Below are 24,301 nucleotides of genomic sequence, written 5' to 3' on the forward strand. Positions count from 1 at the left end.
ACCAAAAGAGGTGAGACCTAGTGACTGAAAAGTTTTAATGGGTGCCTCCCCTATAGATACTCAGGACACTCCACAGATAACTATACGGATCTTTCTGTGCCTCAGCACCACGGAGGGAGGGTGCATGCCTAGCACATGAACAGCTGTGAAGACGGTTACATTTGGAACGTGGACGACATGTGGAAAACATGTGCACATGTGCAAGTGTGTGGAATATTGGCACATAAAAGTCCACTGCAGCTGGACTAATTACTGATGACTACATGGTTTTAAAATTGAATCCATTTGAAAGAAACAACTTAGAATTTACCTAAGAAAATCAAGACTATTTCTTCTGTGCAATATATGAATTAAATATTATATGACAAGATGGAAAATATAGCTCTGTGAGTGTACCGACAGCACTCAAAAGTTTTAGGTAGAGACTTATGAAGAAATAACAAATAGTTGAAAGAGAAATAACTGTCTTCTATTTTGGGGGTGTCTTTTATATAAACTTTAGCAAAACCAGATGTACTATGTATTTTAAGCTAACATGAGATCAGAAATATAAAAGTTCAGTCACAAGGCATATCCCTGGACAGCTCTTTAGCTCAGCTTAGGTTCATTCTCTTGTTTCTTATCTTGTTTGTTTATAGAATCATGTCTTATCTACAACTCTGGGAAAAATAAGCTATTTTACTAAAAAAAAAAAAAAAAAAAAAAAAAAAAAAGCCAGCTTCTGAATTGAGCCCAGAAAGCAATAAACCATGGGCTACCTTTCAAGGTTATTTCTACCTTTGCAAATAAAAATGTGGCATTTGCGAAAGGCTTCAGGCACTATAGTGAGTTTAGGTTATTTTCATTAATACACTATCACCACCATTTTCCTTACATAATGCTTCCTGCTTTTATGCAAGAAATCTTGAATTTCCCTCCCAAATATTTTAACAAAACTATACTTGATTTTAATAGCAAAAAATATCAAAATAAAAGCACTTATAAAGTTGATGCTCATTCTCAAGGTCTCAAAATTATTTCAGGTTTCCATATATGTAAATAAAAATAACTCATTCTAATTAGTATCACCCAGAATATAATCCAATTTCTTAAGTGGTGCTTACTTTTCTTTGATGGTATCCTCCATTTCTTTGAATTTCTTTGACAAATTATTTGTTTTTTCCAACACCAAGGCCTTATCACCTGGTAAGCCATGGATGGATATCTCCTTCAAGAGACTCTGCAAAACTTCAAGATCTTTCTTGTGTTCTAAGAATTCAGAAGTTGATTCCTACAAAGCATTTAGATATCAATCAATGTAAGATGTTGCAATATCTTCATACTGGCATTCCATCAAGAGGTATGTATGGGGCCAGAATCTCACATAGGAATAATCTTGCCCTATGGTCAGTACTCTAAATATAAATAAACACGCAAGCAGGCTGTTTGAAGAATGCGGTCAACTTCATTTAATTTAAAAATGCACCCTTTCTATCTGTCCCATTTGTGAGTGCTGGCACATAAGAAGCATATATCGTCCATGATATGTGGAAAGTGTGTGTGTGAGATGTGGTGTTCATTTCTAATCAGTGAGCAAAAGCTTCAAGAGGTCTGTGATTTTTAAAGAAGGAAAGCAGAGATCTTTACTAATCCATCAGCAACCGAAATGATGACGGCGAATTATAATTCTGCCAATAAATGTATGAGCTTGTTTTACTGTTAATATGCTTGGTTAGCCTTCTGAATATCAGGAAGACATACCTGCATATACTGAGACAGTTCAGTGACATCTTTTCCTGGCACATCTGCCTCTGTGAGAGCCTGAGTTTTTGTCTCTAAAAACATCTGAATCTTTTCGGAGAGGCTCTCAAACAGCTCTACTTTGGTTTTCAGCTCCTCCATTTGGGCAAGTTTCTCTTTGTGCTTATGACTGGCTTCTGAAAAGCGAACAGACAGGTCCTTCATTGTGGCTTGCAGCGAGGATGCGGTGGACGGGTCTGCTGTTTCCGTGAATTTCTTCACTTTTTCGTTCATGGCATTTATGCTGCTCTGGCGACTCGCGATGTCCTGTTCCAACATCTGAAATGAATCCAATATGGCATATGTTTTATAAGGATGTTTACAAATAATGTCCCAGAGTTTCAAAAAAATTACTGTTCATAACAACATTAGCTTGAGCAAACTGTGACTAAGGAAGGTCAACGGATGGGACTGACTGACAAGTTTGATCTGTCCCTTGCGGAATCCCATCCCAAATCTCTTCCAGGGAGCGCAGAGAACAGCTGGCTAGTTGCCTGAGCGAGGCAGGAGGTGGCTGCCACTCAGCAACCCCTGGGATCTAATGGAGCCTGGGGATTATCCACGGTCCTAATTTTTAAAAGGCTAGACAACAACAAGATTGATCTGATTAACCTCACGGGCAGCTGGCTGAAGCAATGATAAACCAGACAGGACTCAATGTCCGTGGAAGCCCTCTATAATGAATGCTATTCATGAAAAAGAATACGGAACTCGTTCTATACTCCTTCACAGAAAAATCGTTTTACACATTTGTTCTTGTGCAAGCACTCCTTTCCATAGTTATACCCAGAAAAATGTCTGTTTTTCCATATCCTTAAATTTATGTATCCTCAGAACTTATTTAACTGGGCTTCTTTTTAAATCTAAAAGTGGTATTATTTTTTTCTCTTTCCCATGCCACTTACGATATTTTTAGTGATGACATCCTGAAGAGCAGCAGAGTTCAAGGGCACTTGACCTTGTTCCTTCAGAGAACTCTCCACACCTGCCATCCAGTCCAGCATCTCATCCAGGCCATCCTGCACACTCAGCGAGCGGGTCAGAGTTATCTGGAGCTTTTCATTTCGTTCATTAACAGACTTGGACAGATCATCGTATCTCCCAACAATGTCATCTAGTCCCAAAAGATCAGGAAGTGTTATCCACAAAGTTATCTCTGCCATATTCCTTTTCAAAAATACACTAAGGTGAGATCACAAAGTTTCCACATCAAAATTAGAAACGGAGAGAAAGTTTAAATGATAAATTCATAATGCATAATTAGAGCACCATCTAAAACTTTAAAAAATAAAGAAAAGATCACAGTGGAAAATGAAAAACAAATATTTTAAAATAATTAATATGTATATTATCTGCATTTGAAAAAAGACTTTTGGATGCATAAACATTTGAGTTGCCCCAGAGAGATGAAAGCAGTCCAAACAGGAAATCTTTGGAGTAAATACATGTTCTCAATGTAACATTTCAAATTAGCCATACTTATTGATAACTCTATGGGGGGGGAGAGGTAATACTTATACACAGCTATTCTCAAGGAACAATATACAGTCATAAAGACTTGTCAGGAATTAACCTTTATGTATAAAAATTCCCTCTCTCTGTCTCTCTCTCTTTGTCTCTCATGTATTAAATTAAGCTTCTGTCATTATTCTAAGCAAAGTACTCAAATGCACAGAAATTAAATGCAAATATATTGAGAAAGCATACAACAATAAAAATCCATTTAAAATAGAGAAGGTTGAGATTATACTTCTAAATATATACAAACAGAATTTATTTGAAAAGTTTAATACCAGACAAAAGGGAAAAATAAACAAGGTTAACAGGGTAACCTATCTCAAATGAGATTAACTTTACTTTCAAGTCTAAAGACCTAAGATGCTAAAACAAACAAAAAAACCCTTTCTGGCCTACTTTTTACTTGCATGTAAAGCTCTACATTTTATACTACAGACCAATGAGAGGTTCCCAGGACAATGCTTTTTAATGTACTTCTCTCTATCTCTCTTACACTCACTCTCACTCTTAAACAATGTTTTTAATTGTTAATTTATCACTTATTTTCCAAAAATTTGAAAAGTATTTTAATTGTTTCTGAATGTTTTAGTCCGATACACTGAAGAACGCTTCAGTAGAAGAAAATTTGGACCTGAAACATCTCTATAAAAATGAAATATCTTACATGCTTGTGTTTGGTCCCAGGAACACAACCCATATAAACAAACAATATTTCTTTCTAATGTTATATCATGAGAAAACAGTTTGACAAATTTTCACTGAAGTGAGACATTAAGATGATTTAAAGAGACAATCAGGCTCCTGTCATTGAAACACAACAAAGCCCCTGAGAATACTGACGGGGGTGGGGGCAGAATTTAATGAGCACCAAGGTGCTACCAGCAGAGAAAACAAGCAAGGGGTTCAAGTATGAGCCCTCATTTGAAAGTGACAAGAGCAAATCCTCTGGATAGCAGGTCGTGACTGGCAGATGAGCTGCCTCTCCAATGGGCAGCTCTGTGCATCAGCGGGGTAACATCAGCTATCTGTTCAACCATGGCAGGTGATCTCCAGAGCAAACAGGTATTCTAATGAAATTAACACAATTTCAGTGTGACTGGTATTTCTCGACTTCTTAGTGACAAAATACTGTCACTGAAGTAAATTCTTGATTTCAGTAATTAAAACTTATTTTAGAAAAAGGTACAGCCCGGCCGGGCGTGGCTCAGCGGTTGAGCGTCGACCTGGGATCCAGGCGATCGGGGTTCGATTCCCGGTCAGGGCACATGCCCGGGTTGCGGGCTGCAGCCGATCAATGACTCTCTCATCAGTGATGTTTCTATCTCTCTCTCTCCCCCTCCTTTCCTCTCTCTGAAATCAATGAAGATATTTAAAAAAAAAAAAGAAAAAGGTACAGAACAAAATATACTATAAATGCTATTTTTTTTTTTTAAGTGGTTGATTTTCTTAGAAGTCAGGTAGATCTTAAAGAAACTCCTCTAAATCTTAAATATACAGAGTGGGGCAAAAGTAGGTGTACAGTTGTGAGAACACAAAACAGTTTATTCTTATATTACTTATTAATTATTGTCTTATTTTCCATATGAACAACTATAAACCTGCTTTTGCCCCACCATGTACTTAGACATATTCCTAGAAAATTATGCCAGAGAGAAGTTTTAAAGTCTGGAAAAAAAAAACCCCTAACATATGGACTGGAAACAAAAGCGAAACTATGCATGATTAACAATGGGGAAAAATGTCAAAACCCCTCTTCAAATAACAGAAATACGTACGATATAGTCTTTCTTTCTCCTCTAAATCCCTATGCCCAAGTCCTTATACAGTGGCTGCCAATGCGGGGTTTCAACACAGTGCATTGGGATACAGGAAAAAATATTATAACTCGCATTCATATTTTTGCCTTATACTTTAAAGTTTTATATTTTTGTGTTTTACAATTACAGTACACATAATAGAATAAGATAGTAATATGTGTATGTAATTTATCAATATATGTGCATATATGAGGATATGGGGAGCGAGATCAAAAGAGTTTGGACGTCTATAAGAAAGCAAGCATGGGTTTCCTCTCTATTGAGTGGTTTTAGAAGAGCAAAGTTACATCCTTCTCTTGGTCTAAAATTCTAATTCAGGTTTTATTTCCTGCTCTCACTGGGGTGAAACATATGCCTGATCATCTGCTCGTCTCTCAACCTCTTAAATCCATGCTCCTGCCTTTGATAGAGACAGATCCCACCAAGGGTCTGTTTTGGCCACAAGCTGAGAGTCTAGCTCTACTCAGTCCCATCAACCAAGAGCATCTTGGGAAGTTCTACTTTCTCCGGTGACTATAAAGAGTTTCTGTTACACAAATTGAAATTGAAATACACTCTTTTCAAACTACACGGCTTCCACTTCCAGATTGTAATCTTCCCACTAAAGAAGGCAAGCCTTCGCCCAGAAGGAGAAACACCATTTCACTGGGAAAGGGTGTAAATAACAATATATGCTACTGAAGCTTTTCTCCGTATCTGTTAGGATCCCTTCACTTAGAATTTACCTGAGAGGAAAAAAGGGAATGAGCACTTACCCAGTGTTTTCTGGATATCATTCTTGGCTGGAAGTAAAGATCCCCTGGCATCTAAAAGCACTTCAGCTGTTTTCTTCAGTTTCTCTACAGCAACCTGCTGACTTGATATCTGTCCTTGCAGAGCCTGGAGGATTGGATGCTTTGATTACACTCAGTAGGACTAAACAAGAGACTTCCAATATGGAAAAAAATGACTTACAGTAAGATAAAGTTACATTGGACAGAGTAAATTTTTCATCATTATAAACTTACTCCAGAATTCTTCGAATAAAGCCAGTTTCAAAGCGGCCTTAGCAAAACTATCAGTCAGTTGGGATAATACAAATTCCATCTGGAACTAAACCCTTGAGCATATGTTTATGATAACTGGCCTGATTCCTGATCCTGTGACCCTCTACCCTTAGCCTGAGTTCCTCCTGAACCCCCACCTCTCAGCTTTGGTACAGTACCCCCACCAGAAAAAAAAAAAACAAATAAAAACAAACAACACAAAACCTTTGGGACCAATTTTACTCCACTTAAAAATATAATTAAGGACTTCTATTTCAAACAGATCCTGAGTCACTGCTGAGTCATATTTCTTTCTGTTAATCCAATAAAAGTTACTTAACACCTAACATATTCCCAAAAATCTTGCTACATTTTGCAAAAAATACAAAAATCAAACAGACATGAAGCTTTCCCACAGGGACCTTCTAGTCTGAGGCAGGAAGTGATAAGTGCCAAAGGTGAGTCAAAAAAAAAGTACTACTAGAAGTTGAGAGGAGTAACTGGAGAGGAAAATGGTATCACCTCTATGAGAGGCGCACTGGGTCCTGAAGAAAGTGTGGATTTGGGCATACATAGGTGCAGAGGGAGACAGTTCCCTGTAGAACGAACAGAAGGAACAAAGATGGGAACAGTAGCATCAGAGGGAAAAATGAGGGTCCCATCCAATCTGAGAATGTCTACAGTTGAATAAATACCAACGGGACCGAAAGGCCTCCAATGTCAGGCCGAGGAGTTTACATTTTATCCTGCAGCAGTGGGGAGTGATGCAGGGCTTCTGAGTAAGAGGCTGACGTGCTCAGAGCTGTCTTACGGAAGGCTTAAGTTTGTGACACTGTGAGGATAAATTCAACCGGGCAGAAATGAAGCAGGAACACCAGTCACTGGCAACATCAGCAGTAATGAAGTAAAGAGCGGAGAGTGCCTGTCTGAGCTGGGGAAGTAGAATTGGTTACAGAGCCGGGAAGAGTCCACAGAACTTGATGATCCATCATCTATAGCTGTGCTGTCCAATAGGGTAGCTACTTACTACATGCAGCTTTTAAATCTAAATGGATTGAAATCAAGTGAAATTTAGAATTCAATTTCTCAGTCATACTAGCCACATTTGAAGCACTAAGTAGCCGGGTGTGACTGGTGGTTACCATGTTGAACAGAGCAGATTAAGGAAGATTTCCATCATCACAGAATGTTCATTGGACATCACTGTTTGAGAGGGCAAGTACCGAGGACAGGAGGTGAGACTCGAGGAGAGAAATATCCAAAGTTTTCCAACCTAGGTAATGAATGGAGTTCATAAGCAAAAGTGGGAGCAAGTTTAGGAGAGGAGAGTCTGTTTGTAAATTCATAGCTTCAAAGTGCTTTCAAGACACTCATGTAGAAAGAAACAGCAAAACTGGAAAGGGAGGAAACTGAGCACAGGCTAGAACTAGACCTAAAGCATTGGAAGCCAAGACCCGTGGTGAGACTGTGAAAGGAGAAAGCACAGAAACGCCAGAGAGGGAGGCATAAAGAATCATGGACAGTACTTATGTTTAAGCCATAAAGAATCGTGGAGAGTACTTATGTTTAAGCCATAAAGAATCGTGGAGAGTACTTATGTTTAAGCCATAAAGAATCATGGAGAGTACTTACGTTTAAGTGATAAGGAGAAGAAAAGAGATAAAACAAATATGATCAGGGGGATGGAAATGAGCCCAGAGTAATTCTGTCCCCAAAGCTTAAAGGAAGAAGGTGGAAATGGTTAACTGTCAACTGCTTCAAAAGGAATATGTAACCTTTAATCTGCTGAATATAGTGAGCAGATACATATCAAGAGCAAGCAGAAAAGAGGTAGAAGCAGGAACCACAGATACATCTTCCAGAAGTTTGGCCCTGCCTTTCTAACACCTCTGGCCAAACAAGCTGCCTGGCCACACGGGCCTCATGCTTGGTTTTAATTTCACAGGAGGTACTCAAGCTCCTCTTCTGGTCTCACATTTGGATTTCGAATTCAAATTCCCATATGTCCGACTGTAGATGAACTCATCCTTGGCCATGGGCCCAGGTCTCCAACAGCCTCCTAAATGTTTCCATCTGGGTGTAAACAGTCACCTCAAATTCAAAAAGCTAAATCTGAACCCATCATCTCATTCCCTACACCTGTACTTGCTCCTGGGGTTGCATCTCATTACCCAAGTAGTAAACATGAGGCCCCTCCTAGACTCTCAACACTCTTTTCCACATGCAAATCAACCATCAAGACCTAACAATTTTACCTGCTTACTATATATATATTTTAAATCAGACTTCTGCTCTGTATTTCTGGATCACTGTAGGATAATCTCTTGCTTAACTAGAAAAAAGCATTCTAACTATCCTCCCTGCCTCCAGTGTCTTCCCTTATATAGCCCCCAATGTGTTCTGTGGAAAACACATAGCTGACTATGTATATTGTTCCCCTCTTTGAAATCTTTCAGTAGCTTCCTAATGCCTTCACAATAAAGGGAAACACTTGAGCATGCTATTAAAGGTACATCTCTACATAGCAGACTTCCCATGCAACCTTTCCTCCATCATCCTGAGCTTGGCTTTTATTCACTCTTTAAAATTCAGCTGGGAAGCCTTCCCTAACTTTCCTCAACCCTAGTTGTAAGTACTCCCCCAAGAAGCTCCCGTAAATACCCTGTAAATATCACTGGATTTATTTGTCTCTTCTAGCAAACTTTAATCTTCTCAAGAATTATGAATTTATCCTAATTCGGGTTTCTATTATCACTGCCTAGCCCAGTGCTTGGCATATAGTTGTAGGCCCTGATAAAAGTTTCTGGAATACAAAGAAATCCAAAACACTAATTTTAAAAGATATATGCACCCCTGTGTTTATTGCAACATTATTTACAACAGCCAAGATATGAAAGCAACCTAAGTGTCCATCAATAGATGAACAAATAAAGATGTGGTGTATGTATATATATATGTATATATATACACACACACACACAATGGAATATGACTCAGCCATAAAAAAGAAAGAAATCTTGCCATTTGCGACAACATGGATGAAGTTAAAGGGTATTGAGCTAAGTGAAATAAATCAGAGAAAGACAAATACCATATGATTTCACTTTTATAGGAAATATAAAAAACAAAGTAAATGAACAAACAAAACAGAAACAGACTCATAGATACAGAGAACAAACTGATGACTGCCAGGTGGGAGGGGTGGGAAGGTTGGGAGAACAGGTGAAAAAGGGGAAGAAATTTAGAAGTACAAATTGGCAGTTACAGAATTGTTACGGAGACGTAAAGTACAGCATAGGGAATACAGTCAATAATATTATAATAACTGTGTACGGTGTCAGGCGGATACTAGACTTATCAGAGTGATCATAAGTTATATAACTGTCTACTCTCTATGTTGTTCACCTGAAACTAATATAATATTGTATGTCAACTGCAATTGAAAAATTTTTTAAATTAGGAAATAATAAAGGGATATTTAGAAAAGAAGTTTCTGGAATAAATGAGTGAATGAATAAGTAAACGAAGATATCAGGTATAAGACTTTAAAAGATCCTCTTCTACTTCAGCCTTCATCAGTAACAACAAAAAAACAAATGCCTAAAGCCAATAGCAAAATGTCCTCAACTTATTTTCATATCCAAGAAACTGTGATACAGGCAGTTGTGTGTACACCACAAGGCTCACCAAACTGTGACCAACGTGAGACCTGTGATCTGAATACCAGATCCTATAGTTGTTCCCAGAGGCTTAAGAATCTGTATTAGAGTGAACCTGTTTGGGAAATCCTCCCAAAAGTTTATTTACATAGAGTTTTATATATGGAATATAAGAAATTTCCCAAGGGACTTTACCTATAACCAAACTGAAGTCTAAAAAAAATTAATTTTTTTAGAATGTGAGTTCCCTGAAGGAAGAGAGAGGGTTTTCACAAAGCCTAACAGTGGGCTTAGCACATAATGTCTGCCAAATAAACAAATACATGTGAAAGTTGTCATGGTTTTATAAAATCATCCAGGACCAAAGATGGCCCTGCCTACCACCTTCAAACTTAGAAATGAATGAGTAGAGCAGCATCTCTCCTTCATCTCTTCCCTTCAAAACATCCCATGCCTTTTCTCTCCATAATTACGTTCAACAAAGTCAATAGTTTTGAACTCCAACATGACATCAGGTTTTAATTGAGCTATAGTAGTGGTTTATAGTACTACTTTGGAAAAAAGCTACAAATTAAAGTATTTAAATGGGCTCATGTATTGTTTTTAATGGATTTCAATGAAATTAAAACATGAAAGAAGGATCTGTGACAGGGGAAAATGGATTTCAATGAAATTAAAACATGAAAGAAGTATCTGTGACAGGGAAAACTGCAAGGTCATGACCTTGGTCTCCAGCTTGGACCACAAGAGGATGAACCTGGGCACTTATCCAGCTCATAAAAGCTTCCTGACTGAGGGCCATCCCAGAGATCAGCGAAAGGTTGTAAGGTGGACATTGTCAGTCAACATGACCGAGCTCGACGCCTGGACCCAAACTCAGGCCTCCAGACTGGTCCCAGAATCCTGTCTTTTGGTGCCTCATGTGGGGGAAAATTTTGTAGTGTTCAGTAATTTCACTAGGAGCAGAACTGGAGGAATGTCATTATAGCCCAGTGGCATCATATTGTTGACGACACAGCAAAGAGTTCTTTGAATAATAAAGCTGATAACAACATGCTATTGCACAGAAATGTTTCAAATGAACCAATTGGGTTTCCTCAACTTACACTTATTATATAATAGAATATAACTAGAAGTTAGCATGGTAAATGTAGAAAAGGCTGATTTTTTGTAGTAGTCCTATGTGTTTATATTATAGTTAAAGAAAAATAATTTTTCAATGTTGTTAATAGAACTAAAAGAAATAGAGACTGCCTGGTTCTCACAAAAATTACCCTCTCTATGTGCTGAGATCACCTATGAGGAAGAGATCTACAGGTGCCAGAAACAACTTTAATCACACATTTAATTTTTTAAATGATGTAGTGGCTTAATTAGAATTCACTCTCCTCTGAGACGCTGCTGTTCTTTCTACATTTCTTCAGCTGCCTTAGGACTAGAGGAATCTTCCTCTGGAGCACATATCGAGTAAGTTTTCCTCTGTTTTAGCATTAATTCATGTTTCTGCTTGATTAAAATAGCCCTACATTCTTTTGGGTTTCCTTTTCTTTCCTTTGCTCTAGTTACACAAAAATTACTTTTATACTGGATATAATCTGTTTCCTAATACACATCCAACTTACAATGTGTTATTTCTAGTTTATATATTTTCCTATACTAAAAACAGCTAACTACATAATTAAATGTAGGCAATACTAATAATTATCTTAAGCTATTGTCATTTCCTACCAAAATAATAGTTTTTATATAATAGCATCTCCTCTGACCCTCCCACATACACTGTCCTTGGACAAGTTATCAAGTGAGAATCAGAAACTTAATTAAGATAGGTCTGTTCCTGTGCTTGTGGGAAAGAGAGAGAGAAATAAAACCAAACAAAAAGGGGGAAAATGACAACAAAAAATGTACATCCAAAGGAAGGTGGCTACATCAATGAAGGAAAGCTGACCTGGCCCTAGATATTTCCCTGGTGCCTTATGGAGGAACAGGTAACTTCTCCAGCCAGGAAAAAAGCAGGGCCACCACCCTCCTACCTGCCCACGTGTCTCCTCCCTCCTCTCACCCCTTGCTTCTATCCCCCTTCTCTCTGCTTCGGTCTTAAGCTGCCACATTCACCCCAAGGTGTGACTTAGCTTTCTTCCAGCCAGAAGTCACCAGTCTCAGGCAATACCTAATGTTAGGCTCACTCGGCAGGGTACCTGTTCTCCTTGCTCACAGCACAGCAATGATTTTTAATTCCGTAACTAACCGATGCAACTAAATTCTGAAAGGTAGTTGTTTAACTGGCAATACAGTGTTTACTTTCTAGCTATAGCAGCAATAATACTGCTACTCACCTGCTGAAAGCAATACACAGGATAGATTTAGAAAATTAAACTTGCAAACTCAAAATTATTGGTCATATGGGATACGAATAAGATACTTAAAAAATTATCTCCCCATAGAGGGTAAAGGGGAATAAATGAAGATGGAAGGAGGCTTGACTTTGGGCGGTAAACACACAATACAATATACAGATGATGTACTGTAGAACTGTATACCTCAAACCTATATAATTTTATTAACCAATGTTACCCCAATAAATTCAATACAAATAAATTTAAAATAATTACCTCCCTTTACATTAAGATGTTAAAATATGGTTTAAATTTAAGAAACAGAGAGTCTCCTTGCGGCTGTGGGTATGAATGAGACCTCCACAATTATGCAATTCCTACATCAAGCCTGCATTTTTTAAAGAGCCAGTCACTTTTTGAGAACTGTGCTAGGTAATAACGAAAGTTTGTATCTCTATGAATCATGGGAGTACTCAATAGGAATACCAATCCTGGTCCTCAGACCCACACGTGACAGTGACATCCCTTCTTCCCTTCTACCTGTTCATTCTTAAACATTTACTGAGTACCTAGGATGGGCCAGGTCCTATTCTAGGTGCTGGGGATAGAGCAATGAACGAAATAAACGAAAACATCTGCCCTCATGGAGTTTAATTCTAATGGTGGAGAAAAACAATAGACAGAATAAATATGTAGAAAGATAAACAAGTGGCCCAGACAATATTGGTTTTTGCTTGTGGAAAGGGGAGTGGTGGGATGCCGGTAATAAGCCGTAACAGCAATGTCAATCCAGTTAAACTGCAGTAGAAAACACAATCTCATTAGAAAGAGAAATAAATGGACTGTTGAGAACTAAAGCTATAACTCTCTCTAGAGAGATAAATATACTTTTTCTATCCTTTGCCCCCTTCCTTAGGGCGAACTATCACAAAACTGTGGGAAAGTAAGAGGTTTTCAGTAAGGCTATTGAAAGGTTGGGTCTCTTTCTTCTCTCCCTTTTTACCTTGGTGTCTTCTAACTGCCTTTGCAGATTTTTAGGGTCCACGGCAATGGGTTCAGATAAGTGTTTGCTGGCTGTGGTCTCGCAGGCCTGGAGCTCAGAAAGAAGTCCACATGAGGCGTCTTCATAGTGTTGGTATTTATCCACCAGATCTTTAAGATTATTCCCAAGGACACTGCACTAAAAAGATCAAGAGAAAAATGGTGGTGAATTAAAATCTGCTATTTTAATTTGTGTCAAATAACCTTAGAACCTATAAGTTCTACAACTTAGAAGGCACCAGACTTCAACCAATATGAGTTTAAACTGTAGGGCTAAGACTTTTCTCCTTTATATGGAGAAACATCTTCTAACAAAGTCAAAAAATACCATAAAAATATACACCCACTTGCAAATATACACCCATTTGCAAATATCTTTTCAAGGGCTGAGTCTTGATCCAGAATGAAGGATTTGGATATAAATTATCGGAGAAGGCAGATCTTCCAGGGCACATTCCCACTGAGTTTTACACGCCATGTGTCTAGATGTGTATGTGATGGGAAGATTTTCAACGTCCTTAGTGAATCGCTTCTATACATCACACAAGATTAATTAACACAAGGAGGGCAAATAATCTACATCAGAATGAAGCCAAAGCCAAGAGTCAATGATGCCCTTCAAATCATTTGTGCAACTTGGTCAGTCTGTTCAGCTTATATACTAAACAGGGAACTGTTTTCTTACAGTTTTCGGGTTTTTTTAAAACTATTTTCCTTGGGAATAAATAAGATGAAACCGTCTGTGAGTTGTTAAGTATTAAAGTAACACACTGATGAAATATATCTGTAAAACAAACACTTGCAGTATTTGTGAAGGGAATAATCTGAGATAAAACGAGTTCTCAAGCTTGAGAGGCTGCAAAAATGAACAAGCCACTGTTTGCTTGGAGACAAACCATAAACGCCACCCGGTGGTCAAACTGGGTAACTGGGTATTACTGAGTTTTAGAGTTGGAGCTGCCTAGAAATCACTCAAAACTAACTATAACTTCAGGCTCCTGAACTTGAAACACATTTTTCTGAGGTAAATAGGATAACACTACCTTCTTTTCCCTGCTTCAGTTTTTAGGTTTCTCGCTTCTAATTTCAAAACAAAAAGTGAAGAGGTTAGAATAAAAACTATAATCACAGATTGATCTTCCCCTTAAAAAAATCAAAATCAAATTACCTTAGAGTAGAGAGACCTGAAGCGATCAGTAGCATGATCCAGTTTGCTCTGGACTTCTCTGTGAGCAGCAGAAGTGTCGGTGTTATCCTGGTCGGCCTTGCCCCCGCCATCTCTTTTGCTGCAAGACTTGGCTGCTTCTAACACCCTGTTTCCAGAAATTGTGATGTACCTCAAGTCCCCTTTGTGGGAAATAACATCTTCTGAGAAGCTCTTCTGCCTCTTCAGTTTGGTCATCAAACCACTGAAGTCATCCGCCCCTGCCTGCAGGTTTTCCAGTTCTTGTTCCGACTGCTGCAGCCAGTGCTCAAACTCGCTGTAGTCAGCATCGAACTTCTCCAATTCCTCCTGCAGAGAATGCGTTAGCTTCATTTTCTTTTCCGACTCGGCCAGGGCAGTCTCGTAATGCGCTTTCAGTTCCTTCATGTTCTTCTGCAGTTTCTCTTTTTCCTCGGGAGAGAGATAGTGACCCTGCTTCTCCAACAAGGCTTGTGCACACTGAGTGGCCATGAGGACGGCTTGGTGCTGAGAGACGATCTTCTCGTGCTGGGCCTGCATGGGAACAGATCCGCTGTAACTTTAAAGCAGGGACGGGGTTACCCTGAGGCCACGGGGAGCTCTCTGTTGCCTCAGGACCTACAGACTTCAATGATCCACAGACAGACAACTTGCTTCTCATTAACCTTTTCAAGATGCACAGTATCTGCCTTTTGTTGGTGACTTTCAGAATAGCAAAAGCTACATTTCGAGCACTCTAATCTTATTTTTAAGATTTCCAATCTTCTCTTGAAAGTGCTTATATAATCACATAGGACAGTACTATTGTTGAGAAACTTCGGAAAAAATATCACAGATTTCTCTCCCAATTCTAAAACAAGCATCTACAGTCAGATCTCATTTTATTCACTACTTCCTCACAACACCGTAAAGAGACTGCTAATGCCTTTACAGAATTACTGGACAAATGAGTATCATATTTTTAATTATGAAATGATCCTAAAAGGACAGTTAAATAGAAAAATAATTGTAATTTTAAACTTATAAAAGCACTATGACAGTAATTAAACAAGAACAATATACGCCAAAAGAAGCCCAATGAAGTTAGACGAACACATACTAAGAAAATATTGCAGCTACTAGTTTCACTGACCCGTACATGTCACAGGTTTGCTGAAAGTTCACGACATCACATATATAGAACACTTCTCAGCAAGCCTAACACTTGCCGGGGATTACAATCCACTCAGAAGGCAGAGAGCAGAGCTTCCAGCGGGAGTGCTGCAAAACATCACCAGTGTGCAGAGCTGGCAATTAACCCAGCCTTCATAGAAGCTGGGGGGGGGCTTCAGGGCCTAGAGTCCCCTGCTCTCCAGCCAGAAGCAGCTTCTGCCATTCATCCCAATACGCCATGCAAATATGACCAAAACAATAATAATCCCTGTAGGCAATTTCCCACATTTCTTATACTGGTTTACATGCAGCCAAACGTGCTCTTGCTGTGAACTGGTCCTTTCCCACTCCACACCAAGCACTCCAGGCTCTCCGGCCCCTACCTCCACCCCCACCGCGTTAGACACTTTTGGACCTTTATCTCCAGTTGTTCTCCTGCCTGAAAACAGCTCTTCCCTCACACATCTGCTTGGCAACCCCCCATGTTCTTGAAGTCTTTGCATAAATCCCATCTTCCCATTGTGGTCTACTCCGACGATCCTATTTAACTCTGAAAATTGGCCCCCAACCCCACACTCAACCACCCAGACCCAACTCAGCATTCCTCTCTTAGCAAAAAGTTACCTCCTAACCTCCCATAGAATTTAGTTCTTTATTGCCTGCCCCATCACCCTTACCACCTAGTATGCATGCACCGGAACAAGGCATTTATTTTGCTCACTGGGGAACCCCAAGTACCTAGAACAGTGCTGGCACATGGCAGCCAAATATATGCCATGAACTAAAAAGGACTGAGAAGCATTGCTGTAGGGCAACTGTTCTCTTACAAGTCTGATCCCAATCAGTCAGCTGAGAACAGACTCATTAATATTTGTATCCTCACTGTCTAGAACAGTGTCTGCCACACTGTAGGCAAATGACAAATACTTTTGTCTTAATAACTTTTCTCCCACAGGCTAAGTCTTTGATATTTGAATTATATTCATATACTACCCTCCAGATGGTCTTCTGCACATAGTAGGTTGTATGGATGTATAAAATACTTCGTAAATTATCTGATCCAATGTCTTCTTTTTATAAATGAGAAAACGCAGGCTATAGGACAAGAGCTTGGCCCGGGACAGGTGGTACAGACAGAGAGCTAGACACAGAGCCCTGATCAGGCCCTGGGGCCAGCTCTCCACTCTACCAGCAGAGTAGGAATTTCTAAAGCACTTTCAGAATCTCATATTCTTAGAAGTTAAAAGATTCGAAGGCAAACGTCATGCTGTGGCTAACACAAAGGCTTTCCTATGAAGCATCTATATGTGTGAGTCTACCCACTGGTATGTTTTACTACTTGGGTCAAGCTACTAATCTTTCCTGACTTCTTTTTACCTGATTCATAACCCTTTAGGAATTTATTAGATTTTTTTCATTATGACACAATTATAATAAAGTCACGTAGTTGCTCCTTGATACTGTAATAAAGTAAATACTTCCATCCTTCTGGTTTAACTTATATTTTCTGTAACATAAGAACTGCAGAGAGAGAATTCTATTCCAAAAACTCCAACCTGGAGGAAAACACATAGAACACAAACCTTCCTAAAGCCCAGTCCTCTCATTACCAAAAGCCAAACACTGAAAAAAAATGATCAGTTATGTGACACTTGAAAATAGTTTTCAAAAGTTCTTCTGCTCCTATAGTAGCATTAATGTGAGCTTTGATTTCCACATGCAGTGAATTTTTGGAAGGGCTCCCATTCCTCTGCTCAACACTAGCATTCACTACATAGAGGGGCTGAGGCTCAGAGAGAACATTCAAGTTGGTCTAGGAACATGGGTTAGAGAGACCAGCAAGCTGGTTAGGAACATGGGTTAGAGAGACCAGCAAGCTGGTCTAGGAACATGGGTTAGAGAGACCAGCAAGCTGGTCTAGGAACATGGGTTAGAGAGACCAGCAAGCTGGTCTAGGAACATGGGTTAGAGAGACCAGCAAGCTGGTTAGGAACATGGGTTAGAAGTTTGCAGAGTGGCTGAGCTCATGGCCTTGTTTTAAATCCTAACTCCATCCCTTACTAAACGTGTCTCTTTGGGCAAGTGACTTTCCTTCTGTAAGTTGTAGTTTCCCCATCTGTAAACTGAGGATAATTGAACCTCAGAGAGAGAGTAGCTGGGAGAACGAAACGGGTTAAAATGAGAAAAGCTTAGCAGAGTGCCTGGCCCATGTAACTGCTCTGTAAATCTTAGCTTTATTATTATTATTTCTATTAATTCCTTATCACCCCGCTTCACCTACAGAATGCCATATCTAACAATTTCTTGTTGTTTCTGATTTGCTTAGAATTCTCACAATTTATATTTTACATAATGATGAACCAGAAAAGAAAGACCTTACTCTCAATGACCGGTCATACGGTCATTAAGGTTTGAAAAGATAACTCCTGTGCCAAGTTGTTCCTATCTTTACACACCTGACAACAGAAGTTCACAACATCATTATGTTGAAGACAACCCACCTTAACTTTCTGGTATTGCTGGTTCAGATTCTCCTCAGTGGTTCCAACTGGCCCATCAACATCCGTTTCCAACAGGTTACCATTGACTTCGTCGTCTTCTCCAATTGCCGACGTGCTGTCACCTTCTTGGAAATGAGTCCCATTCTGTTCAATCACCTGTTTCTGTTGTATCCCCACCCTTTCTGAGTCTTTGTCAACATTTGACAACCAGTCCAAAAGGTTTTCTATTTTGGTTTTGCTCTCCTCCAGCTGCTTCACCGCTGCAACCTGGGAGGTGCGGAGGGGAGACGACAATGGGTGCTCTGGATACAGGTGGAGGTGTTGGTTTTAAGGCATCCCAAAAGTAAATAATTAGGTCATTTAAAATTAGAGTGGGCATACTAAAAACTGACATGCATTGAAAGCTGAACACATTGCCTGGCCGGGCGTGGCTCAGCGGGTGAGCATCGACTTAGGATCCAGGAGATCAGGGTTCGATTCCTGGTCAGGTCATATGCCGGGGTTGCGGGCTCGATCCCCGGCAGGGGGCGTGCAGGAGGCAGCCGATCAATGACTCTCTCATCACTGATGTTTCTCTCTCTCTCTCCCCCTCCCTTCCTCTCTCTGAAATCAATAAAGACATAGATTTTAAAAAAACAACAAAAAAACTGAACACACTGAAATTAAACCTTAGAGGAATATGAAGTTACTTAGAAGCTTCCACTGTTCTTGAAAATACATTCCAAAATTTTAACTATAGCAATTAATGAGTCCCCACACACTACACAAGTAGAAAGCCTCAAAATCCCACTTAAACTTTTTAGAAAAGTGAAGCAAAGCCAACTCTTTAAACGTTTTGTAGTATTTGGTCAATTACAAATGTGGAAACCCAGAATTCTAGTCCCTGGTGCCAGTCATTGGTTAGCACGGCTGACCTCGCTTAATGAATCTAGGAGCTGTCACCCTAATCACTTTCAACAAAGCAACAGTGCACCACATAACTGAATAAGGACCTTTTCAGTCTCCTCCTTGATAGCTGTCGTCACAGCTTTCTCCAGCTCCTTTTTCGACTGTTCTGCCTTCAAATTAAGTTGTTCACACTTTATCTTAGCTTCACTGAGTTTCTCTTCAATCAAAGCCCGATCTTCTTGTGACAGCTTTTCGCCGTTCTCTTTTAAGAAGTTCTCTGTGTTTTTCACTATTTCTGCCAATGCCTGTGCACTTCCTTGCATATCTTTCTGTAATTCCTTATAACACAAAGGGAAAAAAATCTTATTAATTACTACCTATTTAATTTTTCCAAAGTTGTAATTCTAAAAGAGGGGCTGAGCAAAGGAGAGTCCAGCACATACAGACTGCAAATGCATACTCAGTATGTTAATTTCAGTGGGTTTACTTAAATCAGAATACTTAATATAATCTGAAATCTCAAACAGCATTAAAGAAAGGTATGAGATTTTCATGTGTAACAAAGAGACGTGGTTTGTTGAAAACAATGAAGCATTCAGTATATAATCTATATAAATATGCACATACCAGATTTTTCATGTTTTGTGAGCACAGTCATAAAAGTTTTTAAATACATGACCATATTATTTATTCTGTTTCTAAACATTCATTTTTTTAATGCATATCTGCTTCTCAAGATAAAAACAGATAGTTCTCTAAGTTATGAGCTAAGTTGTTCCTAAAATAATTTTTGTACAAAGATAATCTCTTCTTCTAAACACCAGAGCTCCATAACATGGACTGTTTGCTTCTTTGCCCCAGCTGTTAAGATCAATATTAAGAACTCTCCTCAGCCCGGCTGGCGTGCCTCAGTGGTTGAGCGTCAACCTGGGACCTAGGAGATCAAGGTTCGATTCCCAGTCAGGGCACATGCCTGGGTTTCGGACTCAATGCCTAGTGAGGGTGTGCAGGAGGCAGCCGATCAATGACTCTCTCATCATCGATGTTTCTCTCTCTCTCTCTCTCTCTCCCTTCCTCTCTCTGAAATCAATAAAGAAAAAAGAAAAAGAACTTTTTTCTTTTTTAAAAACAGAAAAAAGAACTCTTTTCAGCAGTAACAACTTTCCTCCATTCAGATTTCTCTATGTATTTTTCCCTTTTCCTCCTTTATTTGGCGTTTTAATTCTCTATATTGCACTATGTTTGAGCTTTCATATTATTTTTCTATACTTTCAAGACTCCTCAAATTTTTCTGAATATTCGAATTGAAAGAGATGATTACTGAACCAGAGCATTGTGACATTAACTATGCAAGTAACTTCACACACAATATTTACTTAACTTTTACAATAACACAGCAATGGAATTATGACCAATGAAGAAACTGAGGCTCGAAAAGATTAAATTATAAAGCTAACAATGTGTAGTATCTGGGATTTGGACCAAGAGCTAGATAGTTACAATGAGAATGTTTTCTCTTCTGACATCAAAATTAAGATATCTTTATCGGTCCCTCCCATTACCATTTGTCCCTTCGATGAAAAGGGGCAAATTGCAGAGAAAGATGAAAGAAATAAGGAAGAGCTAAAAAAAGAAAAAGGACCCAAACTGATGGCTATTTCACCTGATGTGAAAGTGAGTGGTTGGCCTGAAATGGATCCAAGTTTTAACTTATCACACAAGGTATTTCCACTATCAAACCTCCTTTATATCTCCTCCACTCAGTATTTCACACACACCAAAAAAAAATTCAAGAAAATTATTTGTCTTGCTTGAAGTTGCTAATGTAACTCTTAGTATAAAGTCTATAGCTCAGGATGCACAGGGGCATCTAGGTAAGCCTTGCCTCAGAAAAGCTGAAATGACTGCTATTTTTCAATAATCCTAACTGCTTTCCAATTAACAGTAATGGAACGTAATATCAAAACAAAGAACTACTGATGCAAAATCAAATTCTACCTCTTGCTTGGACTGATACTTCTTTAACTCGACTGTGCCATCTCCAATCATGAAGGCTTCCTGGTGCCCAATCAGGCGGTTTTCTGTTTGGGTAAGGAGATCACATATCCCTTGGAGCTTTTCTTTGTACTCCTGCTGACGCTCTGCCACGATCTACAGCGGAACAAAACCAAAGCATCTTAAATGGTGGTCATAAACTCACGATTGTGATAGCTCCTTATTAGAATACATTTTGCAAGTTTCCTCTAAATAAGCTTTCTGAGTATGCTGTAAACATGATAGCAGTGGGGTACAAATTGAGCAAGGTGACACAGAAAGTAAGAGCCTGTCCCATATACAAGGAGAGAGATCATGTTTGGATGAAACTGCTCAAAAGAATACTGGCCATGCACATATGTAAGAGATGGAACTTCTGACCGACAGGAAGAAACATTCCATTTTCTTAAGCTCTTGAAACCTGCGACACACAATTAATTCTGTAAAAGGATATCAAAACAGAAGTTAGTCGTGACTTGTCTGTTAATATATTTGACATGTGCATATAGGTTATCATGCTAGAGACAATGCCTGGGCGCTTCAAGAAATAATAAAAAGAACATCGCATGCAATAGTTTTACTTATTCACTATGTCTAATTCCATTCCCACCTCTTTGTTCATTATTGACTGCTATTGGATGCTGCACTCTAATATAATTCTTTCTAAGAGATTTATTTCATAAGTCAATTACTTGCATCTTTCATTTTCCTATTACACACACACACTAGTTTATTCATCTTATAGCCATAGATCATGTTTACTAGGAGCCTAACACCTGCTGGGCAAGGTACTGAGTGTTCTACAGTCATTATTTTATCAATGCTCACAATACTACCAGGTAAGCACTGTTACTATTTCTAATTTACCAGTGAGAAAACTGTGGATAAGTGACTTGCCCTAGCTCACACAATGTGTGTGTGGTGCAGCTGGGATGTAAACTGAGGCAGTCTGGCCCCAGGGCCCTGCTCAGAACTGCTGTGGCACACTGCCTCCTAGAGGACAAAGATACCCTTAACTTCTTCATTCATACGTTCATCAATCTATCCCTTGAAATTTCTGAGTGCATCTACATATCCTGCTCCTAGAAAAAAAGTGAAGACTCTCTCCCCTCAAAGCAGTAGTTTTAGAGTCATGAAAATTAAAATCAATGAATTATAACAATATTATTCTATATTGTAGAATCTCTACATTATACCCTGTCCATTAATTGCGTTTCCAGAAAAATCTTTCCTATCATGCCATAATACCCAGGTATCTACATTACAGTTTTCACACACAACTATATGCAAAGAATCCACAAAGAAAGGCAAACCTTCTGATCATCAAGATCTTGTTCTAGCTGTAACTGAGCCTCTAAATGTTCCACCTGGGTAGTGACTGATTCCTGTACATCAAGAAAACACCTCTGAGTTGTATTTAAGAGCCTCAGCAGTTGTTTGCTCTGGCTGGGAGACAGATCTTGTGCATATTCAGAAATGAAGAACTGCACATCAAAGGCAGTAGTCTCCAGCTGTGTTTTGGTGTGTCCAAGGTCTTTTAACACGTTCTGTGAACAAAGCGATACAAGTTACCAACAGGGAGGTAAGCCGTAATATACAGTTTATATTAACAATGATATTTATTTTTAAGATATGCTTCTTATATCAAGGGACTCAAAGTTTTATTGATATATTTTATTTAGTCAAAAATCTATTCATCATCTGGTAAAAATGGTAATGATGAAATCATTTAAACACTGTGATAATTAGTATTACATAAAAAGATAACCCCTCAAGAGTATTTTAACCTTGCCTGCCATATCACACTTCAAATGTAATTCTGACAAAAGGTAAAGATCCAACTTATGTACATTTAGCAAGTTGAAGGAAAACATTAACATTAAAATATTGCTTGCTAATATTCATAGTAGCCAGGCAATTGTGGTCACACAGAAATGAGACTATGGGGAATTTGAAACATAAATTAAGTGGGGCAGAATTTCAGTTTTCTCACTCCCAAGTCAGCAGCCTACTTATCATTCATGAAGCATGCTGTTCAAATTAAGGACTTGGGGGGGGAAAGGCATGACAAAATGGACTATGACATAAATACTACTTATGATATATTTATAGGATTAATTTATACTATTATGGATTTGACTAACATGTAAATAAATGCATAAATACAAATCTCAACATGCCAGGGGTTGTAAGAATTTCATAAGCCAGCTGGGATAGCATCAAAATGACATCCACGAAACTGTGATTATTTTATACTTGTGTCAGCTATGAACAAACATCTCATAGAGACAAAGAAATAATCCTTTATAGCTTTAGCAAAGTCATATTTTTTCTAAACATTCGTCATATTAAATCCATAGGTTTTTAAGTGTGCTTTGCCTTGCTTATTTTGATACCTGCCTTGAGAAACTCTAAACTTTTCTTTACATGTTCGGTGTCTTGAGCAACCACAGTCTCCATGTCCTTCACAGATTTGTTCTTCTCTGATATCCAGTGTGAGAATGACTCCAGCTTGTGTAGAAATTCTTCATGGGAAACAGCTAGTTTTGACTAGAAAACAGAACTGTGTGTTCATTTCTGTTCCTTTCTAAAATTCAAATTCCTACAGATGATGATCCTGTTCTAAGGGCTTAACACTCTAAAAATAAAACACTTCATCTTATAGCTAAATTTTTAAACAATCAAATTTTCCCCAAAACTCAATCTCAGTGTGAACCATGTTGACACCTACCATTTCACAGTCAATAGCGAGCATGAGGTGTTTCATTCTTTCTGAAGACACATCACTGAGGGAAGAGAAGGCAGTCTCTAAACTGTGGTGGCTCACACTCAGTTCCTCACGATGGTCTCTAGGGAAGTCACTGGGAAGAGACTTTAAAAAGTCTTCTGCTAACTTCATGTCTTTTCTTAAAATAACAGCAATTGGAGCCAATCCCAATTCAAATGTCTGCAAAAAACACACACACAAAACATATATATGTCCCAGAACTATTTAGTGGCAAACACAAATAAAACTGGTATGCAGAACATAAATGTAAAGTGCTCTGCTTATTTTTCCAAATTAACATCAGCCGACTTCCATCCATAACAGGCAGCAGACAATTCTTACCTCTAACTGTTTAAGCTGGTTCTTTAAAGTTTCTAGATTGTTATCCAGAGACTCTTGGTTGTCTAAAGGAGGCTTCATATCCTGAAGCAAAGCCAAATACTCGTGCATTTTTGATGTATGCTGTAAACACTGCTGGAGCTCACTGGAAAACTAAACACAAATTTGGACATTTTAAATCAACAGGCTGTCTTGCAGATCTTTAGAGCAAATAAAATGTGTGGGATGATTCCCCAACTGTTTCATGCAGTTACTTCCATAT

At 38.8% G+C, this 24,301-nt stretch overlaps 1 protein-coding gene across 10 annotated transcripts in view; it reads right to left on the minus strand.

The window, feature by feature from the left end:
• DST (dystonin) overlaps window positions 1-24,301 on the minus strand; it is a gene marked incomplete at its 5' end in the record, with an annotated part of 396,243 nt that overhangs the window by 100,677 nt on the left and 271,265 nt on the right. For 5 of the 10 annotated variants that reach the window (XM_081141254.1, XM_081141253.1, XM_081141250.1 and 2 more), the window contains 13 exons: window positions 1,104-1,270; window positions 1,741-2,058; window positions 2,685-2,893; window positions 5,870-5,993; window positions 13,138-13,314; window positions 14,344-14,892; window positions 18,012-18,278; window positions 19,004-19,237; window positions 20,898-21,050; window positions 22,247-22,480; window positions 23,334-23,483; window positions 23,665-23,880; window positions 24,043-24,192. In XM_081141254.1, the coding sequence (XP_080997380.1) occupies window positions 1,104-1,270; window positions 1,741-2,058; window positions 2,685-2,893; window positions 5,870-5,993; window positions 13,138-13,314; window positions 14,344-14,892; window positions 18,012-18,278; window positions 19,004-19,237; window positions 20,898-21,050; window positions 22,247-22,480; window positions 23,334-23,483; window positions 23,665-23,880; window positions 24,043-24,192 (2,948 nt within the window). The remainder of the gene's footprint in view (window positions 1-1,103; window positions 1,271-1,740; window positions 2,059-2,684; window positions 2,894-5,869; window positions 5,994-13,137; window positions 13,315-14,343; window positions 14,893-18,011; window positions 18,279-19,003; window positions 19,238-20,897; window positions 21,051-22,246; window positions 22,481-23,333; window positions 23,484-23,664; window positions 23,881-24,042; window positions 24,193-24,301) is intronic. The other 5 variants (XM_081141256.1, XM_081141259.1, XM_081141258.1 and 2 more) reach the window with 1 other exon arrangement.

Source organism: Miniopterus schreibersii (assembly GCF_964146895.1).
Source record: "Miniopterus schreibersii genome assembly, chromosome: 6".
Taxonomy (NCBI): Eukaryota; Metazoa; Chordata; class Mammalia; order Chiroptera; family Miniopteridae; genus Miniopterus; species Miniopterus schreibersii.